A 21,440-nucleotide genomic window follows, 5' to 3' on the forward strand; every position below is an offset into this window, starting at 1 on the left:
CAACCCACCCACCCACTCTCAATGGGTGCGTTCTCATTGATTAGTTTTGTTTTGCTCTCTCCCCCCCCCTCTTTTGTTTCAGGGTTCTTGAAGGGAGGGTTAATGAGCTTTCCTGGCAAGCTTTAGTGCTTGGAATCTGGGGATAAATGGGAATAATTTTGTTGTTTTTTGTTTTGTTTTTTGTGATGGACTTGGCAGAGATGTGAAGCCTCGTGCCACCGTGTCAGTTTGTGTGCGTGTGTGTTTGTTTGGGTGTGTATGAATGGGTTGCGGCGGGGAGCGTTGCATTTCATCCCTGCTGGTCCATTATTCGTCTTCAGAAGCCGGGAATCTGGAACACTCTTTAACAGTTGGCTCTGTCACTATTCATCTTCCAGCCATCTCAGCAAAACTCTTGTCCTGTCCTCTTTTACCACCAAGTAGTCTCTCTTTTCATTTATGTCCCTTCTTCCTTCCATGTCTCTTGCTACAAGGCAGCGAACAGCCTTTTGTCCAGCTAAAGCTGCCCTCTTTTGTTTGTGCGGCCTTTTTTATCCTTGTGCTAATCGGCATGGTCGTGTGCCTGAGTTGGACCCCATCTTTCACGCTCAGCTCTCCTTTGTTTGACACACCGCCCCTGATAAGAATCCCAATTCTAGCACCCCTCTGATATTGAAATCCAACAGCGGCGTAGAAAGAGCCTTCAATCATCTATTATCTGTGCTCCAGTGATTACCATTCAATCTCCCTGGGTCCAGGCTCCTCATCACCGGCCCCAGAGCTGAGGCCGTCCCCTGAAAGAACCTGCATCCCTTAACGCCTGTGTCACATTCAGCATAGCCATAGATATTTCTGACACCGTCTTGAGACGGCCACGCATCGAACGCTGCTGGGAAATGTCAGCAAAATGTCACTCATCATTCTCCACTGGAATCTCTCGTTCTCTGATCTGGCACAGGGGTTTTGGAGACTCTTGTGAAGATACCTTGTGACATTATTGGCGGTCTTTGTCCCTAAATGGCCATTAATTTTTCAGTTCCCTTATTTTGTTCAGACACCAGAATTGCTCTTTTTTCCATAAGGCTGCATTGCTTTTAATGTTGCAGACTTAATTGGCTGTTTTAAGAAGGAATTGCTTGATTATTTATAAGTTGCACATTAATGCCTCTTTAAATGGTTCAAAGGCAGTGTGTGCTCTTCCGCTGGCCTGTGGCCATTATTCTCTTTCAGAGGATGTCCTTGTGCCTTGCAGCATTTGCATTTTTGCACTAAATGGAATTTTCTGCATTGACAGACAGGCAAGGGAAACAAAGCAATAACAAAAACAAAACATTTAAGTGTGCATCGCTGTGCATTGTCTGCCTGTTCTTAGAGCAGCAGCCTTTGATGTGTTAATACTGATAGTCTGTATTTCATTGTCAAGTGGTGGCTGTGGCTGAAAGGGAAGCGGTGAGAAATATTGGCCAAATCTTCCTTTGCCTCTCCACTGCAACAGGCTGTAACAGAGTTTGATGTCGAACAGAAAGAAGGTTTTGTTGGTTGTAAAAGCACGCGGAACACCTTTTGGGTAGTGGGATCTCCTTTAAAAATGCCGTGCAACTTTAAAGCACCATTCCTACTGTCCATGGTTAGCATTGCTTTTTTTCATCATTTTCCTGTTTGCTCTTGTTTTGTGTTCAAACATCCACTTACCTAATTCTGTGTTTAAATACACAGCAGCGCTTGGTACCTTTTTGTTTAATGTAGCGTACACATCTTCATTAGTTATGTATATCTTCTAATTACTATTGATGAGACTCTAGCTGATTTGGGTACAAATCTATAGCTTTTCATATTCTAATGAGTGTTATTTACCCTCAGATCTCCAAGCCAGGGGGCTTTGGAATGGGGGGCTTTGTGCCGGCAGATATAGCCCGGACTGCTGTAGCTACACCCACTTGTTTTTGTATCTGCCGACTCTGACAAAATCCAGTTTCCCTCCCCCCACATCATCACCCGTCTGTGTGGATGTATAGCACTTCCCGCTCCTCCATCTGTTTTTGTCCACCCATGAAAAGGTCCATTATAATCTGCAGGATGCACAGTGGACGTACTGCAAACTCCACTTCAGCCAATCAAGACGCAGCTCTGAACTTGCGCCGTGAATCCAAGGGGCAAGAACGCCACCCCCGAGTTCGTTTTGATTATGTGCGGTCTCTGCCAGAGATCTTCAGTTGAACAAGTTTTTATACCAACATTGTCTCCATCGTCCCTTTTCCCTATAAAAGCTTGCACTGTGAATGGAGCTCTGTGCATGCCCACTGGATGATGGCAGGCTCCTGATTAACCCTGGAGTGACTAGCTAATGTCATTGAAGGAGAGCCACCTGGCTGTGAGACTGTACAGTCAGCTGCCACTGAAGGACCAGAATAGGAGACGACCAGGTGTTGGGCTCCAGCCCCCCTAATTGTTGCCATGTAATAGCCTGCTTGACTGCACAATATAGCCCAGGGGCGAGGATTAGGAAAAAGCTGTTGCCATCATAGAAGTCTATTTTCTTTTTTTCCTAAGGTTTTGTGCGCGACTTTCTTTCTGTGTGCATACATCTATAATTCTTCCTTCACTGTCCTCTTCATCCATTGCAGTTGAGGCACTACTGAGGCTATCCCCCATTCCAGGTTCTGTCCTTGCACATTACAGATTCAGGGTATTAACTGCAAATGTGCACAACTCAAAAGTTGCTTTTGAGATTGTGATGGGATAGAAAAATGTTTCATGTCCATGACATTAAATGGCACAAACTTGACAGACTTTAGTTATCATGCATCAAAAAGTATGTGCATCATGTACTTGACCATTTAGTATTTTCTTTCTTTAATAATTGGCCCGACAGTCCAGATTTCATAACTCATTCTAGCAGCGGTGGCATTGATTAAATTATGTCCCTAGTCATAGTAATGAACCTGTTCTGCCAGTGCTTTTACCGCAGATGTGATCATATGTAACCTAGCGCTAATCATTAGCATTCCCCCTAAATGCCAGGCATTTTGCATAAGGCCAGGCAGCCTAATTGGTCCAATGAACCTTTCACAGAGGGGGCAATGGAGGAGCAAGAGATTTTATGTGTAGGATGCCTCGGCCGGGAGGCAGAAAGGGATGCTTGGCATTAATGCATCACGCTTCTTCTGACGAACATACCGCAAGCATCATTAAAATTGCAGAAGCCTCTGTTCATTTTGTTTTAATATTTCATCAGTGCTTGTCTGAGCTGTGTGATCGCAGGGTGAAAATCAGAGTCATTTGGCATGACCCGGCGTTGGCACATTTCTCTGACAATTTAAGTGTCAGGTTGGCTTTGCAGATGTGTCAAATAGATTATAGAACATCAGGGTACTTTGATTACTGCTGTGCTTTGAGGTGTGTGTACAGGTGGGCAGAAACCGTGTGAGTGTGATAATCATCATGCTACAAATTTCATCATAAAAGTTGGAAGAAAGAAGAGCCTAAAGCCCTCATATGGATTTCAGCATGCCCTTCCCTGTTTAATCTTTGACTTTTTATTAAAAGTTCAAATTGAGATCAGATAGATGCTTTTTGCTTCCTCTCTCGACTCTGAACAATTTCAGGAACTGAGGGGAAAATATGACAGATATTCACCTCAGATAGCTCACAGGATGCCCACCTTTGTCCTGACCTAATAACATTTCCAGAGGGTGCAGACATTCGTGACACTCTGGCCATCGTCGCTAACAAAGGAGACCTTCCAAGAAAACTCTCACCCAGCCACTCACAGAGCTGTATCTGTTAATCTTCATCCCTATCAGCCTTTTGTAGCTCATCTTATTATGACTTTCTGTTAATACACAGTGGAGGCCTGTGTGACTGTCTGGCTATAATGGGTCTGTGTTTGATTAATCATGTCGATCCTTTGTGCTTCACATCTAAGGCTGCTGTGTTAGGACTCATCAATGCAGGCCAGAGTCCTTTGAAAAGGAGATTGGTTACAGACTCTGCTCATCTGAATACACAAGCCTAGCAGGCTTTGATGGCAGTCACGTTAAACAAACCATGTGCCAACAAATTATGATGTCATCAGGTATCTTGGAGCTAACCTGCGTCTCTGGTGTGTGAGGATGACTTGTTGCGCTGCCATTTATATTCTGTGAAACCCTGGCAATCAGTCAGTTCGAACATAGTTTAGGGGTCAACATTGACCTTAGTGTTAGGTGCTGCTCTTATGATTTGTTTTGCAGCGGAAATCGATTTTTAGTGGCCCCCAGAGGAACGGTGGGTTGCCGGAGACTTGAGAAAATGGGTGACTGCTTCCTCCAGTCAGCTTGTAAATAACCCAGTCATGCCAGCGAGCAGACATCTGATTTTGTCTGCAGCTTTGGCGAACCCCTGTGAAATCACTGACGGGCAGTGATGATGTCACAGGTTAGGAGTGATGTCACAGCCATAACTCCCCACCCTGCTGTCCGAATGCCAGATGGACGGTAGAGAGGTGTGGAGGTTGGAGCTTAGAAAGCTCTCGCTGTGGGAAACGTGCCCCTCAGGAGGTGTCATTAACCTTGGCTTACTGTTTGACCTGACTCCTCTGGGGCCTCCGAGTTCCAATTTCTTGGACCCACTAATTGGGCTACTTGTTAAAACTCTCTGAAACCAGCTATTCCTCTTGAGCTTCTTATGTTGTGCAAGTCCACACTCACCCAGAAAGTGGACCCACAAACAGCACCATTCATCATAACGCATCTGTGACACATTCAGATGTTTTCTGCAGCTACAGCTGTTTAATGAGACACCAGGGTTTGAGTAGCTGCTATATAAAGTGGGAGTTGGACACACATATGCGCTATACCATACACACTTTCACTTTATCCATCTCAATCTGTTGTTCCTTCCCAATCTGCCATTATTCCTGCAGCCAGCTTTAGTGGCACATTCACTCTCTCTCTGTCCCCTTTCCTCCCCGTGTCTTTCCATCTAAATGTCTCTGTCTTCCTCCCCGTTTTCCCATAATCACCTCACACCTCTGAGGGCCTCTGCTGAGACGAGCTTCACACCTCAGCCCTCGCTGTGACAACAGGTACCACTGGCACTCAACGCCGGGCCTCTCTCCAATCAACACCTGCTCGCCTTTATCTCTCTTTCTTTCCTTCCTCTTTACCATCTTTCCTCCTCCCTTTTCCCCCCCTTGCCACCTTCTTCTTTCTCCATAGTCATAGCCCTTGTTTTTGATGCTCAACCAGTAGTTTGCCCTGTGCCCTGCACATCTGCCTCTTGTGTCCTCTTCTGTATCAAGTGACAGGCCGTCCATATGCAGTAATCAGTTTGTCTATATCAATGCCTCCTGGAGATGGCACTGTAATTCCTTCATGATTTGAACCTGTTCGTGTTGCTCCGGCCTGTATTCATTACTTCATTTGGTGTCGACAGCTTGTATCAAAGTGAGTCTTTTTGTCCGCTTTTGATAGCAGTCATCATTTCCTCTCAGCTCGCCACCAAAGCAGGGACTAAACCTTCTAATTAATCCACAGGATTGGACTCTATCCATGTGCTATGCAGTGATATTGCCACAAGTGTGCATTTGATACGAGGAGGTGGTTTACTGTGTCTTTGAATGAAAAGCATGATGGCCACATCTGCTTTTTTTTTTTTTTTTTATACTGTTTGCACTGGCAACCCAGACCCCCCAAAAACATCCTTTTCCTCTTAACAGCCCAATTATGTGACTGCTGGGAGTCAATGGCACTGTGAGCTACTCCTCAGCTCCTCTCCTCACCAAGGTCAAGCTGATTGGCCCAGGTTAATGGGCAGATGTGGGGCTAAGAGAGGAGGGGGGTCAAGCACCTAGAGGCACCCTTCACCTCATCTCTAAACTGTCCCTCTTCACTACAAGAGCCCCTTTTTGCCACCAGTGCTTCTACAAACAGGATTAACCTTGGCTGCTGCCGTGGAGACTTTAGCAGTAGGTTTGTCCGCACGCATGGCAAAAATATTTTTGGATAGGTATTCGATTATTTCCCCTATTGTGTTTGTTTGTTTTTTTTGTTGGTTTTTTTTTTTTTTTTTTTAGGTGAAACCCAGGATTCATAAAATCAGTGAAGTGTCATATGTCAGGATCATGTCGTGGTTGGAGAGTTGTTGTTTCTCATTAGCACAGAGAGACTAAATCTCAAAGTTCTGTGTCTGGAATAATTTAAGTTTATCCACTATTGCTTGGAGCACCCGTCTTTTTTGTCTCTCTGTTTCTGTTACAAAAACTTCCTTATTCGATGACGACAATTCAAGCTTCAGGAGGTGCACTGTTTGAAACCCGATTAAGGCACCTTTGACAAAAGGAGAGGAGGAAGTCGCCCGCCCTGCTCATATCATCCGACTTCTGTCACTTAGAAGTGGATAGAAATGGAGCTTAAGCAGTGAAATGTCAGTATGGGGTGTCTTAAGACCCTTATAGTGCTTCTTTGCCTAATCTGGGCTTCGACCCCCTACCCTGCCTTATCAGCAGATTAGCTGTGTGTGCTTGTCTCAATCAGCTCAGTTTGAAAGAGAACAGAACAATAAAATGTTCAAGTAGGAAATAGAAGACAAAAAAAAAAGAAAAGAATAAAACAACCAACTGTCATCTGGTCACAGAGAAGAACCTCTAGTAGCTCCACGAATGCGAAGCCGTTAAAAAAGGGATGGGTAAGAAACACAAGCTAAATGTATACTGGAGAGTTCAGTACTGTTGTGTCTGACTGTATATAAAAGATTGACATAGCCATGATGACATACTTCAGTGTATGTAGTGCTGTTTGAAACCTTAAGCTGAGCATTTTGGCAGTTTCTTGTTTTTTGTTTGGAAACCGGACGAGGAGGAGAAACTGAAGTTATAGCTCACTGAGAAAGTGCCAATATTGTCTGTTTAACTGTATTCAGGACCAAAATGTTCAGAATCACTGTCATTCTTTTTGCAACCCTGCTGGCCTTTAAGAGGAATCCAGATTTAAGACATAAGCATTGGCCTCACATTTTCAAATCCATAAGCTGCTCCTGTCCTTTATGTCATCTAGCGCCGATGTGTCTACTTTTATCTGGTCTTCAGGCAAAAGCAGAGGTTGTTTTTTGTCTTGTACTGTAATGCTCTCAGAATTGCAGACCTAACATTAGCAGCCTCCAGTGGTCAAACAGGTTCTGTGGTCTTCTGACCCTTACTGCCTGATTACTGTTAATGACGCAGGGTGAAAGACGCATTTAGAATCCAGAACATTTGCTTGTTTATTTTGCCTCAGTGATACCTTTTTACTAAAAGACTACTTTCTGAAGCCATGATGCATAATGATCCTTGAAGGCCGTGTGCTTGTGTGTGTGTTCAAAGGTTCTGTGTATTTGAAAGATGCTTAGTGTGTGTTGGAGGCCAGTGGTGTGGTGTGATCACTTTTGCCATAGGAACACAAAGACTTGGGCAGGGATGGTCAGGATGCTGCTCTCTAGAGACGCACAGGTTCAGAGGTCAGCTGAGAGCTCAGGCTCTTCTGGGGAACAGAGTGCATGGGTGGTGGGTGCTACCGTGAGCATTGTGCCTGCTTATGCACAAACACCACTGTGTGAGCGTGCGTATGTGGCTGAATGTGCTGGGTGGGGTTACGCACAGTATAAAATGGATCCCAGTAGACAGGCGTGTTCAGGACCGGTCCCTGTGGACGGAGAGAGAAAAGGGGAGAGATGATGATGAGGGCTGGTGACGGTTGGCCGATGGGGTCCAGCGGGGATGGAGCAGCCTGCTAATGAAGAGCCATCTGAGGCCTCCATTCACCTTGAACATGGGGCGCTGCAGCTGCCCTGACCTTGGCTTTGATCCACAAAGATGCTTGACCCCTACCATTCCCCCAGAGCTACCCCCACCATCTGGACAGCATACATGCATATGTATACATATGTGCACACACCCACAGATGCATATGCATGCACACGTATGTTGCTCCATATATGCATGCACATATGTTCACACAGGTATGAGTAGCAGGTTTCTGGCTTCACACCTGCGCTGATTCGCTGCATGCTAGCTGCAAGTTCAGGTCTTTGTCACCTGTAATGACAGAGAAGCGGAGGGCAGCCAGGGGACAGGATGAAAAAGGAGCATTTCTCAAATGTGTAAAGTGTTGGAGTTAATAGGCTTTTCTCTCTATAGCTTCCACTTCCACCCCACCCTCATAACTCCAAAACGACCACATCCATGTCTCCAGATATCATCTCCTAACTAAAGTTGTTTTACATTAACTCCAACCTGGGAGATTTTTTTTCTCGTTACTATCCCAGTGTTTGCCACGCTCCATAAACATTACATTGGTTTTCCTTTCTTCTCCCTAATAAGAATGCAGCCGCTTGGAACGTAGGGGTTCCTTGGAAATTCCCAAAGTGGTTCTGCAAACTCTCCTCCCACCCGTGCTCGTCTTTCTTGACCTCCCTGTTCAGCTGTAAATGACAGTTATGTCACGGGTGACTTGAGTTGCGTTCCATCTGTGGAAATGTAGACCTGTCTGCATTTTCCTTTTTATATTTCATTCCTCGCTTTATGAGATTTTTTTTATGGCACAGGATATGGGGTTTAGCCTTCTGTGATACAGTTCATCAGGAAGGCTTTCATAACGGGTAACATTTTCAGAAAGTATGAAGTTTTCTAAGCTGCCGTCCTCTTTCCCGGCCTCACAAACATGAATATTTACCAGGAACTCATCAACTGTAGCTGGAGCGTATTTTTCCACTAAAAGTAGGTCAGTGTCAGCGGGTTTGGTGTCCATAACATGGACACGGCGTTTGCATCATTGTTCTGGATGTGTCCCCTGATTACGATACTGCATAGAGGCAACAGCGTCTGTGCATATGCAGGGGAACAAGCTGTGCTCATGCCTAAGTAATTAGAGAACAGCATAAAAATGAGAGTGAAGGCAAGATTACCCCTCACTGTGCATCAGCTCTGATTTCTGTGCAACAATTTTTTGTTTTTACCCGCAGATAGCATCTCACATTTACTTAAGTGAGCTGATTATGGCTCTCGCTTTTACTCATCCCCAGAATACCTTTTATTAGTCTCCCTCCCTCACCACCTGTTTTTCTCCCCCTCCTTCTGTCATATTTTCTCTCGTCTCTTGATAATTCTGCACTATCTGCCTTCATTTTATTCTGTGAAGTTTTTTTCCTCTCTCTCTGTCTCTCACCCACTATAATCCATTTGTCTAACTTGGATAGAGGGCAGCGGAAGGAAGTAGTGGAGGAGAGGCGTGTGTCAGAGTCACAGAGAGCGTCTGCTCCAGCTGGAGTCAATATTTGCTTTAGGAATCTCAATAACAGGCCTGCAGTCATCTGCATCTCTGATAATGGACAGCCATATGGCTCTGTTGACCCACGCTGTGCCGAGGTTCTCTCTCCCCATCCTTCCTTGTTTTTCATTTCTCGGCGTCCTTCTAAGTTCTCTCGTTTCTTCTCATCCAATCAGTCTTTTTCCTATATTTTGCCCTCCACTTACCACCTCAAATGTGGACACATTTTGCTCTTTTTTTAACAAACATCCTTTCTCTCGGTCATCCACTAAACCCTGGATATGACCCACCACACAGAGCTGTGACCCAAGTTACCATGGCAGCAGAGCCTGGGATACCCACTCTTTGTCCAGCACGGTTTCAAACAAGTGACAGAAAACAGTGACGTTGCATGTCTGGCTATGACAGGAAGACAGATGAAAAGCTCACGGCGAAGTGCTTTTACGCGCTTAAAGTCATGCTGTTCTGCATTTCCTAAATGGAGGTGTTGGCAAAGAATGAGCAATTAGGTGCAGCATATAGTCGGCAGGTCGTACTCTTAATATTTTTACTTATTTATTTTTAATCTTCCCGTTTCTTTTCTTTTGTGAGCTTTTAATTTAATGGATGTCTTAGTGTTGTGTCCTGACAAGTGTCCACATGAGGTTATGTAAAGCTTCTTCTTTATTTCATTTTTTTTAGCAAAGTAAACTTCTCAGTGTAGTATTTGTGTTTAAGCAACATGTATATTTTATTTACTATTATCTCCTGCGTGTGGGGGGGAAAAAACATTTTTAAGTCTTGGCTTGTCAGTGAACTTTACTTCCTGTTATCTTGTCTCTTATTCTGCCCTCTGTCCGTTTCTGACTCGCAGCAGCTTGGCCATCATACCCTCTGGTGTGTCCCGGCTCAGGTGCCCGTCATCCCCGCTTTGCTACGGTTCCCCTCAAAGCCATTGGTCATGGCTGCGTTGGCCCCTGCTGTGGCGGCATGTGCCCACAGCAGGCCCCCTGCCCACTCGCTGTCTCGTCCTATCTATCTAACCCAGACTAGAGCCTCTCAGCCCAGTCCAGCCTATCTCAGCTCAGCCTGGTACAGCCTTGGCGTCAGCAGCGGCCCAGTGTCACTCCACCCTGGCAATCATAATGAGACGAGGGGGAGGAGGGCGTCGGCGTTCAGCAGCGAGAGCTCCGCGTGTGTGTTTCAGTGCGAGAGCGTATGCATTTGTCAAGCAATTTGTCAGGTGTCGTCTGTGAAGGAAACATGACCACAACAGACAGCTGAGAATAATCAGACTGATTCTCCAACACACACACACACACACACACACACACACACACACACACACACACACACACACACACACACACACACACACACACACACACACACACACACACACACACACACACACACACACACACACTGGTGTATCTCAGAGCACTTAGTATCATTATGCCTCCAGATAGACCTTTTTACTCCAATAGTTCACTACACCATATTTCATCCAGCACTTGCCGCCATTCCACAACATGATATATCTGTGATAATGATATGATAATGGCCATCAGAATGTTTTCCACCCTACCCAGCAGCCTTTTTGCGGGCTTATTTGTTTATATATTTATTTATTTATTGGAGCTTTCTCATTTCAAACCCAGCCATCCATCCTGCATGCTGGCTGCCCAGGCCCCAGTCACTGCTTGTCACTCTGAATTTCAAATGGCTCCAATTTTTCCCCCTGATGGCACGGAGAAGTGGCAGGCAGCACATCGGGGAGGGTGGTCCTAGACATGCTGCCTGCAGCAGGGGTTCTATTAGAGCGAAGAGAGGGATGAGAGGCGGGAGAGGACAGGAGAGGAGAGGTTTTGAGCATCACGCCAGTAGTGATGTATTCTTTCTTTCTTTCTTTATGATTATTGTGGAGACTGCATTCTCATTTTGGGGTTTGTGTGGCATGGCTGATTGTTCCATCTTTGCTTCTGGCTGGGTTTTGCTGATGGTGGAGCTGCCCTGCCCGGTAAAGCTGCCACTCACTCCCACAGCACTGTTTGTGTGCAGCGCGTCCAGAAAAATGTGGCTGTTATTTGTCTTTATTTTTTGTGTTTGTTGAAATCTGCAAAAAATTAATTGATATTTTTATGTAACTCTTATGAGAATCCAAGGCTGTTTCTCCTGTTTATCATTGTGTGCTTTCCCTTAACAAGACCTTACCAGCTATGAGGAGCGGGCACTCTACTTGGAGGCCATTGTTCAGAACCATAGAGAGGTCATGACCTTTGAAGACTTTGCCTCACAGGTTTTCTCCCCCTCCCCTGGATATCCAATGAGTGGGACAGGTGAGAAATGAACCACACTGCAATTCTGTCCTCTTCCACATTCTTTCCACTCCACCTCTTTCTGTCTCTCCATCTCACTCCTGCTTCATTACCTTTGGGTATTTTCCTCCCATGCCTCCTTCCCTTTTTCTTCATCATCTCTTTTCCCCCCCTGCATTTCAGTCTCTCCTCTTCCTTCAGAACACACCTGTCCAAACCTTTTGCCTCTCCCACCCCCCCTCTCTCTCCACTCCAAGCCCACACTCACTGATGAATATCAAACGATGGGCCCAGGCTCTTCACGCTGTCCGACTGACTTCAAACACTTTCTCCACTTCCTCCTGCACCACTCACGCTACTTTGTACATCTCCTCTTTTTTTTTCAAACCGCATCCTTCTATGCAATTACTTTCCTATGAATATAAGCAGCCTTTTAAATGGCAGTTGCAGGGTGTGTGTCTTTGTGTGTGTCTTCATGAGCTCATTCACCAACACTTAAGAGATCCGACCAACAAACAGCAGCTCTCGGATGTCAGCACAGCACTCTTATCAGCCTGTGATGAATAGAATGGAAAACGTGTCTTATCTTGTTCTTCCTACTTCTACCAGCACCGATCGATCTGCACCAGCACTGAAATCAATACAGGATTGCACTTTTACACTCTATTGGATCTCGACACACGTTCTGTTTTGACAAGAAAAGCACTCCACAGCACCACACCGCAGACGTCGTGTCATTATCAAATCTGTCAGAGCTTATGTTTTGAACAAGGTTTACCGTGTATGCTGTATTTTTGTGCCATATGTGGGCATGTGAAAATTAACTGTCTACTTCTTTTTCTTTCTTTCTGTTTTTTGTTGGAATGGCTGCCTGTCTTATGTCTGTGTCGGACTTCAGATGTTCAGGTGTGATATTCAGGCAGGCGGGAGGTGGTGAGACACATTACCATACTGCTGGGTAGGGGTGTAAAATTTACCTCCTCCATCCTTGGTGCTGAACAAGCGTGCAGGGGCATATAGAAAGACGGGAGTGAAAACCAGAGAGAATTATTTTTAATTGCTCAAAACAGCTGATGCTGACGAGTATTTCAGTCATGGGTTGTTTTATGGCGGTCTTCAGGTGAAAAAAGTTTGGTACCTGAAACTCTGTTTCCTTGTTGAGTCTGCTTCCAATCTTACTGATGATTTAACTATGTATTAGTATTTATTTATGGGAAATCATAAACGGTGGAAGAAGAAGATTCTTGTTGCAGATTATTTTAGAAGAGCCCCAAATGACTGTTGCCCCAGCGAACAGAGTTAAAGGGTTCCCAGATTGCTTTGGAGCTGGTCTGAGAAAGGTTAGCTAGAACTGAGAATAATGTTTCACAGCATGGGACGTGTGCTGCAGCCAATGCAAGAAGCTAAGAAGTATAATGAAGTCTGCAAGGTCATTGTGTCAGCCTCCCGCTGAACAGCGATATTCCATTTCTCCAGAAACTGTGTGCAAACAGGCCAACAGAATAATACAAGGATATGCACAAAGGTATTGTTCAAACTTGCATAAAAATACTACAATACATGTTTTTCTTACAGAAAAACATGTATTGCAAAAGTCTTTAGATTTTGCCAGGAAATGGAAAATGGGTGCAATGATTTATTGAAACAGAAATCCAGTGTGCCTAAGCTAAAATAATTCTAGTAATTGGTACGACTGCCTTTATTATGGAACACAGCCTGAACTCTGTTGGGCACTTTGTTTTAATTTCTTTTAGTCCACAGAAAACATTCTCCAGGCCTCCTGAAGGATATTCAAAGCTCTTCTTTGGATGTTTCTACATTTTTATTTTTATTTTTTTCTGTTCTGTCATGATGGTCCCACACTGCTTCAGTAATGCTGAGGTGGGGCTCTGAGCAGGCCAGTCCATGACTGATGGTGTGTGTTTTTTCTATCCGGCTATGCTTTTACTGCATTGGTAAAACAGATTGTGTTTGTGACAGGCAACCAATTTAAAATCCTAAAGAAATGATTTAAAGTTGGTTATTTATGAAGTTTCTTTTTATGTGTAAACACAACTCTGGTTCATCCCTTCAGCTTGGTGCCTTTTCGCGTTGGAGTGATTCATAGGTCACTATATGACTTTTAATTTCTATCTTATTTGCTACATCTGGCAATATATTAAGCAATGAGAGGTAAATGAAGACTTGCGTAGTACTGTATGAGGTTTTGGATATTGCATGTGGAATACACTGAGAATAAGAGTCATTTACAGTTTTTTGTGTCACTACAAAGGCTTCAACTAGCGATAAACCAGCCTATCAAAATTAAAGTTGAAATTATAATAAAATCCATTTTAAAGAGACTTTCTAAATTTAGATTATTTCTTTGTTCACTGTTGGTGAAATCCAGGAATTATTGACATTTTAGATGCTGCAACCAGTACACGCTCTTTTCACCATTAGCAACAACTCTCACAATTTCATGTGTTTCATTTGTCAACTGCATTTGCTGTATTTCCATGACGCTTGAGGTCTAATGCATCTCACCAGGCTTATAGCTTGAATGTGTCTGTGATGGCTGGTTGATGTTGCTCCTCATTCTTTTCAAATGTGCTACCACTCCTATGCTTTTCCTGTCTGTGTGTGTGTGTGTGTGTGTGTGTGTGTGTGTGTCTGTCTGTGTGTGTGTGTGTGTCTGTCTGTGTGTGTGTGTGTGTCTGTGTGTGTGTGTGTGTGTGTGTGTGTGTGTGTCTGTGTGTGTGTGTGTGTGTCTGTCTGTGTGTCTGTTTATACACAAGTTTGTCCATCCATCTGTCCGTTCACCCATCCTGCTCTGCCTCTCATTGCTGCCACTAACATGTCACTCATGCTCCATGACAGCGTGCAGGCGTTGGCCGGGGATGGTTTGGGACATGGAGTACCCCTGGGCCAAACTGGACTGTAAGACTCTGCCTGCTTCCTCCATACTAGGCATGACGCCCGGCATCGGCTTGCTAACATCCATCCCTTCGTTTAGGTCACCCTGAACCCCACCATCGTCAGATAACTAAGGGTTGCGCTTGATTTAGCAGCAGGGTTTGAATTTAAGCCCTGCACACTAATTGCTAAATGAAGCGCTCCTGCAGTTTTGCCAGTTGGCTGTAAGGCATGCAACCCGAGCCCTTCACCTTGGTGGTTTGTCTGTGTCTTTCATACCTCATTCTCACAGCTCCTGAATGTAACCCCAGTCTCACCCCACAACTTCAGTCGAGCATCGCGGCTTCCTGCATGAGCTAGCCCGTCTGTCATACCCGGACGAAGACTCCATCCTGACCACTCTGCTCTCCGTGTGTTACAACTTGCACCGTTTTGCTGCATTTTGAGTGTTTTTGTCATTTTGTGATCATTCGCTTTACTTTTTAAAATGATTAACTGCACACAAGAAAACCCATTTTTTCTCTCTGGGTAAAAGTACATAAAAGCTCCCCCTGACCCTCCGAGGTGCCCCGGCATCTTTTCCCTCTCTCATGCTAACCCTCTCAGCTCGTAACATTGGTGGTAAATGTTTTCCAGCCTCTTGTTTCCATGTGAACTGAACACCATTCGTGCTCGGGATTTTTTTCAAAATGGTCTCAGTTTTTAGAAACTCCAAGTAACCAGTTTGCCAGGTAGAGAAAAAAAAATGGCATTTGTTGATTAACTCATCACACAAATCAGTTAACCTTTTCTGACCTTTAAGCCTTTCAGCGACGGCTAACCACGACACCACACGCGCTGGCTGAAGGTCCCTCCCTCCGTGCCTGAAAGTTTTCTTTTCAGCAGCATTGTGTTGTGTCCTCCTGCAGTGTGATTAAGGTTGTGTGTCCACTGCTTTCTCTCATGATGCTTTACTCTTTTTTTTTTTTCTTTTTTTTTTTTCCTCCTTTTAGATTAAAAATATCTTAAAGATCCAAATACTGTGTGTGGTAAAGGTAAGCCCCCCCAAATGAGGCCGGAAGCTTGTTTTGGTTCCGGCAGCCTGCCTACCTACCTGCTCTTCCCTCGTTCACTCATCCTGGCTGTTCCCCCTCCCCAAACCTCTCCTTTTTCATTCAGTACTAACCGAGCTTTATTTACTGAGCGCTTTAACAAAGGGAAAGGGACAGAAAAACCAGGCTGTTTATTTGGGGTATGTCCTACTGTTTAGGCCAGGCTGGTAATTGAGAGTGATGCACGGTGGGGACAATTAGCACCTGACTAAGTAGCAGCATGAACAATACGGCTACACTTCTGGCCCTCGCTTCTGCATGTGGCGCGCCTTTATCTCTTCCCCCAGCAAACACTTTTTTTCTTTCTTTCCTTTTTTTTTTCCTCCCTCAATCCCCCCACCACCCCCACCCCTGTCATTTCCTCCTGTTGGAGTGTGCCTGTTTGCCTGGGGCAGACTCTGAGACTAACACCTGCCGCACTGGAAGACGTCTTTGTCATCTAAAGCCTTGTTTGAACTGCTGCAGTGGGGACCAATGGGATAGCAGGGCCATTTAAAGAGTCTCTTTGTTTTCTTTCTCCCTCTGCTTCTCCTCTCTTCTTTCCGTCAGAAATGAGGCTCGGCGTACGGCCGTTTTGGCCGAGTATAGGGCGGACGTGCCGGGTTGTAATCACGATAATGATGACACATTAGCCTCTTCTGGATCTGTGTTATTTTTCCCCACTTAGTAGCTTACTTGGAAAATTAATTCTTACAAAAGGCCATACAGTGAAGAACATCATTTAGAAACTGATGCAACCGCAGTCATTAAGTGCCACAGTGGTAGCGATGACTGTTTAGTGCAGCGCGTCTTTAATGGTGTGTTGACTGGATTGCCTTTAATAGTCATGTTTTTCCAGCGGATGCATTTTGCAAGAGTTTACTGTAGGAATGAGAACAATACGGGAATGCAGAATTCGTCCTGCTCACATTTTTCCCCAAGCCCTATCCTTTTTTTTTTTTTCTTTTTTTATATTCATATGCAGATTTGAGAATGCATGTTCAGACCCCCCTGCCTCACCTCCCCTCTAGCCCTTCACAATACCCACACCCAGCGTTTCATCCACGGCCCAGCCTCCTCTCTGTGAGCCGTGGCTCTGGATGCTGCTGGTGTCCACTGTGCGGCTGAGTGTCTGTTACTCCAGCCATCTGCCATTCCTTTTAGCCGCTGCAACTTGAGATGCCTCCGAAAAAATGGCAGGAAATAAAAGGATAGGAAAGAAAATAGGCAACCAGATGCCACCTCAACAAAGCAGAAAAGTTGTTTAAACTCGAGGCATGGGGCCAAAGCGGGTGGGGTCGGGGTGGGAGCGGGGGCGCCCGTAGTTGGGGTTTGGTCAGGGGCACAGCGAGGAAGTCGGCGTTCACAATACTTGATTGTCCTCGCCAGCATTTCATGCCCACCTCCCCGCTTATTACCGTTTGCCATAATCATTGAAGTGAAGTTTTTGTGGAAAAGGAAAATGTTTGACAATAGGAAGGCTCCACATGTTCACAACAAGAGCGTAATGTGTAATTTTATTTTCATTCAAAGCATTCTGCTGTCACACTGTGAACTGAATACTTTTTTTTTTTTTTTACAAAGGTTGCCTCATTTTTCACATCATAAAAGGCAAAAAAACTGCTGGGGATAAAGGCGGCTTCTCTTTTAACAAGCTTTGCTTCTCTACAGCATGTGAAAAAAGCATGTGATTTCTGAGATGCACCATCTTGATTCCAATGAATTCTGCTCTGCAGCAAACTCGAATCCCGACACTCTTTTATTCTAAACTTGGTATTTTTGTGAATGTTGGTGGAAATCCAGGGAATTGGGTGAGCCTGGTTGTGGGAGCAGCCGCGTGCATGATGGAGCATGCTGGGATATAAAACAATCAAATAAACGCCCGCCACATTTAACCCTCCCTGTCTCTCTCTCTTTGTCGTGCTTCTGTCTACAAACTTTTCCTCCATCTCTCTCTCCCAGGGTCCTTCACCGGCAGCGGAAGCACCGAAGCCGGAAGCATCACCACCACCACGACAGACTCAGTCGACCAGGTGTCTCCCACCATGCCCCGTGCCACAAAGAACAGAGTTTCCGGGAAACTCCGCCGATCAGCCAGCGCTATAAGCAAATCCTCCAACTGAGCTCTTCAGCCCGTCCCCCTCTACCCCCTACCCGAGTGCCGCCTTCAGTCTTTTCTCGAAAGACCTCACAAACCCAGCTGCGACTGCAAGAAATTACTTTGATGTTTCATTTTTTTTCCTTTTTGTGACATGTAAACATTAACTGGAGCATACGGCAATTTTTAATTTAAGTGGCAATCATTGATTTCTTTGTCAGTACATTTCACTTTGTTGTGGTGTTAACTGAGACGGGTGTGTACGTGAAAGTAAGCTATTTATGTTCGTTGGTTTCAGCATAGGAGGTACCTGCGATGATTTTATCCTCATTTTCTAGAGTGCTCGCGTGCGCTAGAAAAACACTTAAAGTTCTTACTGTAGTAAGGTAATGGGAGACTGTTTTACCCTGTTTCTGTAGTTCCTCTGTCCCAGCACTTCATGTAACAAAGCACTGATGACACAGCTGTAAATGACACCACGCTAAAACTGCACAAGAGTTTGGTATCCATTTATAAATATGTCTGCCTTTTATACCTCTTTTTGCATCCGCCACAGCCTCTCTGTGTCAAAGATGCCATTTCAGTTAGCGGCAGTGTGATGCCGTCCCATCTGCGTTGGGGAATGATGTTCCTGCAGGGAAAAGCACCGATGGATGGGGACAGCCTCCCCTGAATGTTTCGCATTCGCTGCAATAGTACACGGGATCCCTGCAGCATGTGCAGCCAGAGGCTGTTTAATTGTTTTGAACTCGGAGTGGACAATCGATGACGTCTTTCTAACTTGAGCTGAAATGACATTTGGGTTTCGGTTTTTTTACCACTCTAATTTTCCTTTTTAAATGAATTCCAATGGATCGTGTCATTATTTGATTTATGCAACTGCGCTGGAATGAGAAAACACTGCGTTTGTAATTGTTTTCTGATGTCGTTAACATAGGCTCATGTCCGGTAATTGAATAAGTTCCTGCTGTCTCTTTCCTCTGCTATCAGTTTCCCTGTCCTGTAAAGCCGAGACATCGACATTCCAACATTTCCAACATTCCCAACACACACCGACCACGCTCTTTGCACTCGCTCTCGTCAGTTAACATCAAATGTTTCTTTGTTCTTGGATGTAAATTGCTTTAAATATTATTTGTTGATGTCAGTCTGTTGGATGGACTATTTGAATTATTTTTTGCAGTGTTGTGTGTTCGTGTGGTGTTTAAAGGAAAAATGCCGTCAGAGCCTCAGGTAACTCCATGCACTGGTGTGTGTGTGTGTGTGTGTGTGTGTGTGTGCGCGCGAGATTGTGTTTGTGAGGGAGCTTCTCACAGTGCCTGTGTAATGTCTGTCTTCTAAGATGATGTCCCACATTATTTCCACACCCCACAATCAAATCTCAGCGTCCCGTCTCCTCCTCAGGAGTAAAAATCAAAACAAAAAGTCTCTTCCTCCCCCTGCGTCTCTAAAGTTCACGTCTCACGAAAACAGCAACAGATGGATTTTTGGTCTTTATTTATTGGTGGTGTGCTTCCACCTTCTTTGTGCCAGTGGCATCCATTCCTCCTCTTTCCCATGATCCTCTTCCCATGTCATGGCCTCCTGAGGCCACGGGAGGGGGTGGCGGTGAGGAGGAGGAGGGGACTGGGTTTAGGTGGCATGCCAGAGCTGAACTCTTAACAGTCCTCCTAGCAACAGCCAGCCCGCCTCGCGCACTCCTCCAACCTGCCAGCTCGGGTTGTCATGGTAGCCAGGTGTCCCCCGCCTCCCCTCCCTCCCACTCACCCGCAAACATACTCACTCACATAAACACACTATAGACTCTCACCCTCTGAGGGCTCCACCTAAGCTGCAACACTATCCCCCATCTGTTGCACTACTATGCCTTACTTTCCCTGCGTTCCTCTGTCAGTTTCTTCACCATCTCGCCTCCTGTTGGTCCGTTCCCCGAGCAGGATGTGGGGAATCCCCGCAGCAGGAGGACTGACAGATCTGTGCTCTCTTTATTTTATTTGTTGTTGTTTTTGAGGAATGTATAGATATATAGGCCTGGATCACATCTATGGTTTTAATTTTCCCCAAAGCCACTTGAAGGAACTGACCATGATGCTGATCCAAAGATTGTAGCTTATAGAATGTGTCTGTTAAAAGGAGGGCTCGCGCCTTCCTTCCCGAGGATTAGTCACTGGGGGCGTTAGTTCGGACCAAGATAAGATTGTGTGTCTTATACGCGTGAAGAAATTGAGATAGTCTTAGTTTTAGTTATTTTCTCCTTCTCGTTTTAGAAATCCTTGTACATTGTGTCAAATTTGAGGGCTTCATCGCACTCTGGATATAAATATATTAATGCCTGTAATATAATCTTTGTATAAGAGGGGTAAAAGCTTGAAACTTTCATCATTACTTGTCAACATATCAAACTGTTTTTAATGACCGAAGTCCTGCTATCTTTATTAGAAATGTGAAAACTGAAACATTTCATTAAATCAATTTGAAATTCTACCTGTCGTTTGCTGTTTTTCTGATGATGTGGAGATTTGTAAGGTTTGTGTGTGTGGTTATGATGGTGCTGTTGCCATGGGCTTTCTGACCCTGGCCTGGCCATGCTGGCAGCAGCAGGAGTAATCTGACCCTCCTCCCATCTGTCTCCCCTGCTGCTCTGCCCTGCTTAGAGGAGCATAATGGAACCCCACCAGGAGGTACAGGTGCAATTGGTTGCAGCACCTACAGGTGCCCTGCCTCTCCTGGGCCACATAAAGACGCAAGAAAAGTACTTGACTGTAATTGGAGCCCTTAAATTGTGCATGCGTGAGAAAGAAACCTAATGTTGCCCCATTTTCACCCGGCTCGGCACTGTTTGCCTGTTTGTCACCGACTCTGAGATACGTTACGACAGAACAGGCTGACATCCCTGTGATTACTACCAAATTGTGTTATTCCATGTGTTACACTGCCAGCTGCAGTCAATTTTCACACTTCAAATCTCGCTCTTTCTTAATGTATTGTCAGTGTTGCCTGGAGGGGCTTGAGGAGGAGGGGGTAACACTGAAGAAGTTTGCCTTCTCTTTGGCCTTGCACCGCTGCAGGAGTTTTAATAAGCACAAGAACTCTGCAGAAGCAGGAAGAGACTGTGAGGAGTATTAGTTATTGAAGAGGTGTTATTTTTAAATGTATGTTTAATATATATATTTATTTTTACACCACATTAGTCTTTCAGTTGACCTTTTTTTGTCGTCACTGATCGGCCTGTGAGGTCAGCTATATGTGTCTTTTGCTAAATTAACACTAACTTAATGCTTTATGGTTTCTGGAGGTCAGCTTTGAAGCCAGTTGTGCCCTGATGTGTCCTAAATCATTTGAAAACCACCGAAGCAGGAAAAGAAATCGAGTTGTGTGAGTTCTCCAAAGCAGACAGATGTTTTACTGCTGCAGAGGTGAGCTCTGATCCACCACCTCTTTGTCCTGCTGTCATGTCCTGACGTGGTATTAAGAGGGTGAATTTATGATTAGGCCTTAAGTGCTTCACTGGGGCAGCGAAACGGCGTCTATTGAGCCACCGCAGCGATGATTTACGCAGAATAAGTCTGATGTCGAAGGCACAGGGGGTTTAGCCAAAGGAGTTGGACTTTCTCCCTGTTAAAGACGACTAAATAGATTCGCCTCGTTTTGGAGTGTCACCATGTGGGGGAGAGGTGTTGAAGAGGAGCCGTTACAGGTTTTGAAAGGTGACTTGGTTTAATTTCACACTGTCAAAGTTAAACAATTTGTCATCTCGCTCCTGTACTTCAGGAGGCTGCTGTCAGAATCAACTTCAAATCAGCTGATCAGGCATAAAAAA

The 21,440-nt window shown here is 45.0% G+C and overlaps 1 protein-coding gene across 3 annotated transcripts in view; it reads left to right on the forward strand.

Moving 5' to 3' along the window:
* ralgapa2 (Ral GTPase activating protein catalytic subunit alpha 2) overlaps window positions 1-20,104 on the forward strand; it is a 99,056-nt gene extending 78,952 nt beyond the window's left edge. For 2 of the 3 annotated variants that reach the window (XM_039603125.1, XM_031728076.2), the window contains 2 exons: window positions 11,457-11,578; window positions 17,485-20,104. In XM_039603125.1, coding sequence (XP_039459059.1) covers window positions 11,457-11,578; window positions 17,485-17,645 — 283 coding nt within the window. In that variant the 3' untranslated portion in view covers window positions 17,646-20,104. Of the gene's footprint in view, window positions 1-11,456; window positions 11,579-15,444; window positions 15,487-17,484 lie in introns of all 3 variants that reach the window. The other variant, XM_031728077.2, reaches the window with a different exon arrangement.
* Window positions 20,105-21,440: the final 1,336 nt, after the last annotated feature.

Source organism: Oreochromis aureus, linkage group 19, assembly GCF_013358895.1.
Source record: "Oreochromis aureus strain Israel breed Guangdong linkage group 19, ZZ_aureus, whole genome shotgun sequence".
NCBI lineage: Eukaryota > Metazoa > Chordata > Actinopteri > Cichliformes > Cichlidae > Oreochromis > Oreochromis aureus.